This window comes from Rhinopithecus bieti, unplaced genomic scaffold (genome assembly GCF_001698545.2).
Source record: "Rhinopithecus bieti isolate Rb0 unplaced genomic scaffold, ASM169854v2 scaffold_8674, whole genome shotgun sequence".
In the NCBI taxonomy this organism is placed as follows: Eukaryota; Metazoa; Chordata; class Mammalia; order Primates; family Cercopithecidae; genus Rhinopithecus; species Rhinopithecus bieti.
The window spans coordinates 1,112,762-1,122,550 of record NW_016805883.1 but is presented as its reverse complement, the minus strand read 5'-3'; the positions used below and the strand labels follow the sequence as shown (position 1 = coordinate 1,122,550).

General features: G+C 47.1%; 1 protein-coding gene across 3 annotated transcripts in view; it reads left to right on the top strand.

Moving 5' to 3' along the window:
* The first annotated feature begins 25 nt into the window (after window positions 1-25).
* The window catches only part of UBE2D2 (ubiquitin conjugating enzyme E2 D2), a 66,583-nt gene continuing 56,819 nt past the window's right edge, over window positions 26-9,789 (top strand). For 2 of the 3 annotated variants that reach the window (XM_017873926.1, XM_017873924.1), the window contains exon 1: window positions 26-564. In XM_017873926.1, coding sequence (XP_017729415.1) covers window positions 541-564 — 24 coding nt within the window. In that variant the 5' untranslated portion in view covers window positions 26-540. Of the gene's footprint in view, window positions 565-782; window positions 1,157-9,789 lie in introns of those variants that run through there. The other variant, XM_017873927.1, reaches the window with a different exon arrangement.

Here is a 9,789-nt window from a genome sequence, read left to right as displayed (position 1 = left end):
CGGCTCGGCCCTCCCTCCCCTGGCCCGCCAATCCCCGCGCCTCCCGACCTGCCCCTCGGTCGGGCCCACCCCGTGCTCCCACGGCCCCACCCCGGCGGCGCCGCCCGCCCGCCCGCGCGTCCCTCGGTCCACCTGCAGCAGGCAGGAAGAGAGGCAGTCCCTCCGGCTCTACGACCGAGAGACGCCGGCTGAGCTTGGGCTTTTGCTTTCTGGCGGAGGGATCCGCGGCGGCTGACTAGGCGGCGCTGATCCTGGGAGGAAGAGGCAGCTACGGCGGCGGCGGCGGCAGCGGCGGCGGCGGCGGCTGGGGCGGCGGCGAATAAAGGGGCCGCCGCCGGGTGATGCGGTGACCGCTGCGGCAGGCCCAGGAGCTGAGTGGGCCCCGGCCCTCAGCCCGTGCCGCCAGACCCGCTCTCCTCAACTCTCCATCTTCTCCGGCCGACCGCGATCGCCGAGGCGGCCTCAGGCTCCCTATCCCCTTCCCCGTCCCTTCCCCGCCCCCGTCCCCGCCCCGGGGGCCGCCGCCACCCGCCTCCCACCATGGCTCTGAAGAGAATCCACAAGGTAAGCGGCCGGAGGTCGGCTGCGGGGCTGACCAGCTGAGCAGGTTGCGGCCTGCACTTCCCGCCGTAGTCTCCGCCGGCCTCGCGGCCTCCTTGGATCCCGCTGCCGGTGCTGGCCCCGCTGGGCGGCCTCCATACCCCACTCCCAGTGATGGCGCCCGCGGAGGCCCCGGCGCGCAGCCCGCGCTTAGGCCGGAGGTGCTCTGGCGGCCTCAGCGTTCCCCCCCGGCTGCCCTTTCAGGCCCGCATGGTGTGGATTCTTAGGGCTTCTCTCCAGTCTGGGACTGCCGCTGCACTTAAGGGCCATTGTCCGGCCAGGATGGCGGGGTTGGGGCCGTGGGGGGCGCTGGGGCGTTGGGCGGCCCCTTCGACAGAGGTCGAAAGGGTTTCTCGCCCCATTTCTGTTCCCTCCTCCCACACCTACCCTAGCTCCCTCCACAAAACCGCCTGAGCTCGGGCTGACGGAGGAAGTCGTTTTGCCCGATCCACAAGTATCTCTTGAGTTCACTTACCTCTTGGGTGGCAGCACACATCGGTCCACCCTGCTTGTCCAGAAACTGTTAAGAGTTGGAAGTTCAGAAGAAAAAAAAAAGGTGACTTATGAGGGAGGAGGGAAGTGGAGGGAGAATCATTTTATTCTTTGAGGTTGCAATATGTAGTTAGAAACTAACACTTCGGTTTTGCAGGATTGGATTTAATAGAAAAGCTGTACATTGGCAAAGGTAGAGATAGAAACCTGAACATTGAAAAAACCACCAGAGAAATTACACAAAAGTTCCTTTCACAGTCTCTTCGCAAAATGGGCTTGACGCTATTAAGTGATACGTTTACGGAGACTGTTAACTGGGAAGGGATTTTACTAGATTTTGTATTAAAAAGGATTTCTTTGCTCTTTAAAGTGAAGGATTATTTAGTTATCGATAAGGAGGTTTTCCTAATAATACATCTAGAGTATAAGATTGGGTTAAAATTTAGTTTTTTTCCTTTTCTGATGTTGTAACCTGTTAGTGCCACTTTCATGTTTTTTTCCTTGGAAGTAAGGAGGCACCACTATTAATTTCTGTTCGGTGTTTCACCTGGCTACTCAGATTGGCTATATTAAACTGGCAGCTACTTTTTTCTTCAATACATCTTTTTCCTTTTTGTGGAGAATGGGATCTTGCCATGTTGTCCAGGCTGGTGTCAAACTCCTGGGCTCAAGCTAGCCTCCCACCTCTACCTCCCTTAAGTGTTGGGATTACAGGCATCAGTCACCCACTGCACACGGCCTATACCTGTAGCTACTTACTGAGAAGTAGGTACTGGGGTTATCCATTCTGGATGATGGGATGGGTGTGCAAGAGGAAGAGAACCAGTTTTCACCTTGTCTTAAACTAAGTCAGAATACAGATTGATGATTTAAACACCTCAGCTCAGCGGTTGGTCGTAATTTCATTTTTGCTCAGACTTAGTGTGGAATCAGTCCCATTGGTTACTATAATTAGGTTAGCTCCTTAACTTCTTTTGACTTCGATTTCTAACAAATGAAGAAGGGCAGATTTTAGACAATAAAATCTTATACTAAAATGAAATGGTATTTGTTGAATACCATAAAGAAGCTTGAACCTTAAGCAAAGATGTCTTAACCATTTAAGGGGCAGGAGCACACAGGAATAGTCATCCAAATAAAATGTATACATATGTATTTTTAAGGCATTTAGGAATTGCTAGGTCCTTATAGAATCTAATTGGGAAGTTATCAAATACTTGTAGAAGATTGTGCTTTTATTTTAAAACCTGAGGAAGAGCAAGTGGGTATAATGTGTGATAATTTACAGATAAAGAAATGTAGACTTTAATCTCTACATTGATTTATGTGTGTAATGGACTTATTCAGAGAGGGAAATATCTCTTCGACACAAAACATACATTTTAATTAATAATACTTGCCCTGGTAATATGGTTTCTTATGAGTTGCTACATATTTTCCAGAATAGATTTTCCCTAAAATATGCCTTTGTAAGATTTTTAAATAACATCAAGTTTAGAAATAATTTGAACTTTTTTTGGGGGCAGAGTTTCACTCTTGTTGCCCAGGCTGGAGTGCAATGGCATGATCTTGGCTCACCGCAACCTCCACCTCCTGGGTTCAAGTGATTCTTCTGCCTCAGCCTCCCGAGTAGCTGGGATTACAGGCACGCACCACCATGCTCATCTAATTTTTTGTATTTTTAGTAGAAACAGGGTTTCACCATGTTGGCCAGGCTGGTCTCCAGCTCCTGACCTCCGGTGATCCACCTGCCTCAGCCTCCCAAAGTGTTGGGATTACAGGCGTGAGCTGTCTTGTCTGGTCTGAACCTTTTTTTTTTTTTTTGTTTGAGACAGAGCCTCCCTCTGTTGCCCGGGCTGGAGTGCAGTGGTGGTATCCTGGCTCACTGCAACTTCCGCTTCCTGGGTTCAAGAAATTCTCCTGCCTCAGCCTCCAGAGTAGCTGGGATTACAGGCACCCTGCCGCCATGCCCAGCTAATTTTTGTCTTTTTAGTAGAGAAGGGGTTTCACCATGTTGGCCAGACTGGTCTTGAACTCCTGACCTCAAGTGATTACTCCTGACCTCAAGTGATCTGCCCACTTTGGGCTCCCAGAGTGCCGGGATTACAGGTGTGAGCCACCTCATCTGGCCCGGCCTGAACTTTTAAAATTCGATATTAGCCATTTTCCCCTAGTTTATACCCCTAGAGCTCTTCACAAAGTATGGCTTGACTTCTCTGAGACTGCTGGTGATAAGAAAAATGAAATTTATTTTGATATACCAGTCAAAAGATTGTGAAAACAAAATGGAGATGAATTTTTTTTTCCAAACTGTTTGTACCACAATGTTAAGTTGAACAGCAGACTTACTAGGCATGGATAAGATCAGTTCTATCTTATCTGCAGTCCTAGTAATGTGTCTGCAGTGGAATCCCCATTGCTTGGCTTCTATAATTGATCTTGATCTTGAACCTTCCCAATTGTTCCCTGAAAAAAAAAAAATTCTGCTTAAATACCTTCTTGACTTATATGTCATGAGTTGCTGTATCTGGGTTCTAATGAAATTTTCTAAGAAAACTACATTTGACATGTGACATCTTCAGGAATTCAATATCTTGTTTCTTTGACAGAGGGACACTATTCATGTCTGTGAATTTGGCAGTCTTTGAAATGCCATGTCTTTTTTGGAAAAAGCTTCTGATGGACTTTATTTTGATATACATCTTAAGGTCCCCTGACCTATGCTATAAAAGAGCATAGCAAAGAGTGTCATTATGAACATTGTGTGTAGTTCTGGGCAGGGATTGGGATCCTTTGGGATTGTTGGTATCTATACCACATGGCCCCACCCTGCTATGTTTTGAGGTTTTCTGCTGACTTTTTAGGTCTTCAGCTTTGATTTTGATGCTTTGAGTGCCTGCCTCTAGCAGCACCACCCCCAGCCCTTTTCCAGTTGGCTGCATCTCATCTGTTGTGGGCTAAGAAACCAGATCACAGAGCTTATTAAAATTGTGTCTAAATTAAGATCCAGTAGGCTCTTGACTGAAGAGGGCTTCATGTGCTCCGTGAACTGTGGTTTCCTTGGCTGATCAGAGACCTTTTGACTTGCTTCCTGTTTTCTTCTTTACTTTTGCTATACAGATGTAGGAGGCTTTTTGGTGCTCTTAGAGTGCTGTAATGTTGAAGTATTTGGTTAGTTTCTCTATTCTTGGGAAGGGTAAAAGGCTAAATATCTTGATTCTTTGAGGAGTTGAAGACTGACCAGAGTTGGATACTAAAAGCTTTTCTTAACAGTAATAGGCCGGGCGCGGTGGCTCAAGCCTGTAATCCCAGCACTTTGGGAGGCCGAGACGGGCGGATCACAAGGTCAGGAGATCGAGACCATCCTGGCTAACACAGTGAAACCCCGTCTCTACTAAAATACAAAACTAGCCGGGCGAGGTGGCGGGCTCCTGTAGTCCCAGCTACTCGGGAGGCTGAGGCAGGAGAATGGCGTAAACCCGAGAGGCGGAGCTTGTAGTGAGCTGAGATCCCGCCACTGCACTCCAGTCCGGGCGACAGAGCGAGACTCCGCCTCAAAAAAAAAGCAAAAAACAAACAAACAAAAAAAAAAAACAGTAATAGTGCATTGTACATTTTAATGGTGTCCTACTAGTAGCAGGTAACGTTTAGTATACATAGCTTTCAAACAAAGTAATGCTAGGATTGTCACTTGATCTATTTCTGTGATAGAGATTTTTTTTTCTTTTTTTTTGAGACAGAGTCTCACTCAGGCTGGAGTGCAGTGGCATGATCTTGGCTCACTATGAACTCTGGCTCCCAGGGTCAAGCAATTCTCTTGCCTCAGCCTCCCAAGTAGCTGGGATTACAGGCACCCGCCACCATGCTCAGTTAATTTTGTATTTTTAGTAGAGACAGGGTTTCACCATGTTGGCCAGGCTGTTCTCGAACTCCTGACCTCAGGAGATCCGCCCATCTCGGCCTCCCAAAGTGTTGGGATTACAGGTGTAAGCCGCTGCACCCAGCCTATGGCTAGCTTCTTTTAAGGCGTCTCAAGACAAAGTTCTCAATGAAATAAAGGTATCAGGTCAGGCACGGTGGGTCATGCCTGTAATCCCAGCACTTTGGGAGGCCCAAGTGGGCAGATCACTTGAGCTCAGGAGTTTGAAACCAGTCTGAGCAACATGACAAAACATGATCTTTACAAAAAATACAAAAAATTAGCTGGGTATGGTGGTGGATGACTGTAGTCCCACCTAGGTGGGAGGCTGAGGTGGGAGGATCTCTGGAACCTGGGAGGTAGAGGCTGCAGTGAACCGTGATCAAACCGCTACGCTCCAGCCTGTGCAACAGAGTGAGACCCTGTGTCAAAAAAAAAAAAAAAGATTTCAAATGCTGATGTCTATAAAAGCCAGGCAGGTACCAAAGTGAGCAGAGATAATTTGAGGGAGCTAGAAAATGCATGTGCTATCAGATGAGGGCAACTGCTAACCAGCTCCCTGCAAATGTTGCCATTGCCAAAATCTGTGGACCCAGTGTTGCCATATCTTTCATTAAAAAAAAAAAAAAACAGAGAAGCCACAAATCCAGATTTTTTTGCCAACCGATTCAAATTAAAAAAAAAAATACACGTTTTGGTCGACATCAGTTTAGTATGTGGATTAAAGTAACAAGGGATTGGGGTTCCTTAAGTAATCAGGAGTGTAAAAAGATTAAGTCATTTAAACAATACTTCCTGTGTTTTTAAAAGTTTGAAAGTATTGCTTTATGTAAGATTAAGTTTGTTTTTTAGACAGTCTTTGCTTTGTCACCCAGGCTGGAGTGCAGTGGTATGATCTCGGCTCACTGCAACCTCTGCCTCCCAGATTCAAGCAATTCTCCTGCCTCAGCCTCCTGAGCAGCTGGGACTACAGGCTTGCGCCGCCACACTCAACTAATTTTTGTATTTTTAGTAGAGATGGGGTTTCACCATATTGGCCAGGCTGGTCTTGAACTCCTGACCTCGTGATCCACCCACCTCGGCCTCCCAAAGTGCTGGGAATACAAGCATGAGACACTGTGCCTGGCCTTAACGTAGTTTTTAAATACAATTCTAATTAACTTGCCTTTTTTTTTTCTTTTTTAAATGAGACGGAGTCTGGCTCTGTCGCCCAGGCTGGAGTGCAGTGGCGCGATCTTGGCTCACTGCAAGCTCTGCCTCCTGTGTTCACGCCATTCTCCTGACTCAGCCTCCCGAGTAGCTAGGACTACTGGCGCCTGCCGTCACGCCCGGCTAATTCTTCTATTTTTAGTAGAGACGGGGTTTCACCGTGTTAGCCAGGATAATCTCCATCTCCTGACCTTGTGATCCGCCCGCTTCGGCCTCACAGAGTCCTGGGATCACAGGCGTGAGCCAATGTGCCCGGACAAACTTGCTTTTTTTTTGAGACCTCAGTTGATTTGCCCTCCTCGGCCTCCCAAAGTGCTGGATTACAGGGGTGAGCCACTGCGCCCGGCCAATTTGCTAATTTTTATATGGTTTTGTGTGAGGTCTTGGGAAAACCAGTTTTGTAAATACATTGATCCCGTAGAAGTTTATGTATTAATCTTCCATTATGATCTGTTTCATGTTTTGAGTTTTTCTGTAGACTGACAATACACTTTAAAAATGTCTGAGATTGGGAAGTTACCAAAGCATGATCTTTTTGTTTTGAGACGGAGTCTCGCTCCGTCACCCAGGCTGGAGTGCAGTGGCGCGGTCTCTGTTCACTGCAAGCTCGGCTTCCCAGATTCACGCCATTCTCCTGCCTCAGCCTCCGGAGTAGCTGGGACTACAGGCACCCGCCACCACTCCCGGATAATTTCTTTTTGTGTTTTTAGTAGAGACAGGGTTTCACCGTGTTAGCCAGGATGGTCTTGATCTCCTGACCTCGTGATCCACCCGCCTCGGCCTCCCAAAGTGCTGGGATTACAGGCTTGAGCCACCTCGCCTGGCCACCAAAGCATGATCTTAAAGAAAGTAGTTGTAACGCTGAACAGTGCTGTATTTTAAAAAATTGCTTAGGCTGGGTGTGATGGCTTGCGCCTGTAATCCCAGTACTTTGGGAGGCCAAGGAGGGCTGACCACCTGAGGTCAGGAATTCGAGACCAGCCTGCCCAACATGGCGAAACCCCGTCTCTGCTAAAAATACAAAAGTTAGCCAGGTGTGGTGGCACTCACCTGTAATCCCAGCTACTCAGGAGACTGAGGCAGGAGAATCACTTGAACCTGGGAGGCAGAGGTTGCAGTGAGCCAAGATCTTGCCATTGCACTGCAGCCTGGGCAACAGAGCGAGACTCCATCTCAAAAAAAAAAAGAAAGAAAATTGCTTTAAAATGCCGTAGGCTGGGCGCGGTGGCTCATGCCTGTAATCCCAGCACTTTGGGAGGCTGAGGCGGGTGGATCACACAGTTAGGAGTTCAAGACCAGCCTGGTCAAGATGGTGAAACCCCGTCTCTACCAAAAATATAAAAATTAGCTGGGCATGGTGGTGAGTGCCTGCGATCCCAGTTACTGGAAAGGCTGAGGCAGACAATTGCTTGAACCCAGGAGGTGGAGGTTGTGGTGAGCCGAGATCGCGCCACTGCACTCCAGCCTGGGTGACAGAGCAAGACTTTGTCTCAAAAAAAAAAAAAAAAAAAAAAAAGAGGAAAAAGGCCGGGCATGGTGGCTCATGCCTGTAATCCCAGCACTTTGGGAGGCCGAGGCAGGCAGATCACCTGAGGTCAGGAGTTCAAGACCAGCCTCAACGTGGAGAAACCGCGTCTCTACTAAAAATACAAAATTAGCCGAGCGTGGGGGTGCATGCCTGTAATCCCAGCTACTCGGGAGGCTGAGGCAGGAGAATTGCTTGAACCTGGGAGGCGGAGGTTGCGGTGAGCCGAGATCACGCCATTGTGCTCTAGACTGGGCAACAAGAGCGAAACTCTGTTTCAAAAAAAAGAAAAAAAAAATACTGTACTAGAGGTGTGGTACCATATATTAGATTAATATTAGAGGTAAGGACTGATGGAATTCCTATCAAAATGACGAAATGAATTAACAGGTAGTAGTATTGGGAAGTTTAATAAACGGTTGTCTGAATATGGCTATTTAAATTAGTTTTATCTTGGATAGCAGACATACCTTCTTAATCCAAAAGGTGAGCTTCTTCACATAATTTCTAGGTAGTTTTTTTTTCCCCCACTAAAAAAGTATTATTTCCTTTACAAAAGATCATTGAATTGAAGCACTTTCTTTGGCTCTACTAGGTTGTTATTTAAATATAATTCAAACAGCCATCATTGAGGATAACTGTTAATAAATCTAGGTTTTCTCTGAAGTCTCCCAGTGTATATTACTGTACTGATGACTGACAAGGAAGAGGTTTTGACAAGGTCTAATTCTGTATATTTCTGCTAAAATATCCTAGGCAGTTCCCAGGATAGGAATATCTGACTCATTCCTCATGCTAGCAAAAACTTTTGCAGCCTTATCCCAGAAATGCAGGAACACACTTGTTTTGTCTGTAGAAATAAAGTTTTGATGGTTAGATTTCCAGACAAACCTTCAAAATCATGTTAAACTATAACATAGGGAAATAAAGTAGTATTTCTGTCTGCAGAGTCAAGTGAGATTTCGGGTACTAGAATCATAAAATGTTAGCACTGTAGCACATCTCAAGGCTGCTGTCTGGAAAGGCTGTGTGACCTACCAGATAAGACTAGGTCTGAATTGAGAACCTGGATTTCTTGACTGTGTCCAGTATATTTTCTGGCAAGCCATGTGTTATTGTTACATAGCTGTTAGGTATATAAATCCAGAGGATGCAGCCTTTTTTTCTTTTGTTCAAACAATTGGATATTTAAACTATGGCTTGGAACCCGAAGATCTTCCTCAACTTCCCTTTTTTTTTTTTTTTTTTGAGACGGAGTCTCGCTCTATCGCCCAGGCTGGAGTGCAGTGGCCGGATCTCAGCTCACTGCAAGCTCCACCTCCGGGGTTTACGCCATTCTCCTGCCTCAGCCTCCTGAGTAGCTGGGACTACAGGCGCCCGCCACCTCGCCCGGCTAGTTTTTTGTATTTTTTAGTAGAGACGGGGTTTCACGGTGTTAGCCAGGATGGTCTCGATCTCCTGACCTCGTGATCCACCCGTCTCGGCCTCCCAAAGTGCTGGGATTACAGGCTTGAGCCACCGCGCCTGGCCTCAACTTCCCTTTTTATGGTTGGCAAGGTTGCTCATAAGCCCTCTTAAAACTGCAAATTTATTTAGGCTTGACACAGTGGCTCGTGCCTGTAATCCCATCACTTTGGGAGGCCAACGTGGGAGGATTGCTTGAACCCGGGAGTTCACGGCCAGATTGGTCCATAATGGGAGACAAAAACAAAACAAAGCGAAACAAAATTAGCTGGGCATGATGATGTGTGCCTGTGGTCCTAGCTACTCAGGAAGCTGAGACAGGTGGATCACTTGAGCCTGGATGGAAGATCAGGGCTACAGTGAGCTGTGATCACACCCCTGCACTCCCGCCTGGGCAACAGGGCCAGATTCTGTGTCAAAACAACAACAACAACAACAAAAACAAGTATTGCAAATTTGGTATTCTATTCTCGCTACCACCACCCCCGCCTTTTTTTTTTTTCTCTGAAACAGAGTCTTTACCTCTGTTGACCAGGTTGGAGTGCAGTTGTGCAATCTCGGCTCACTGCAACCTCCATTT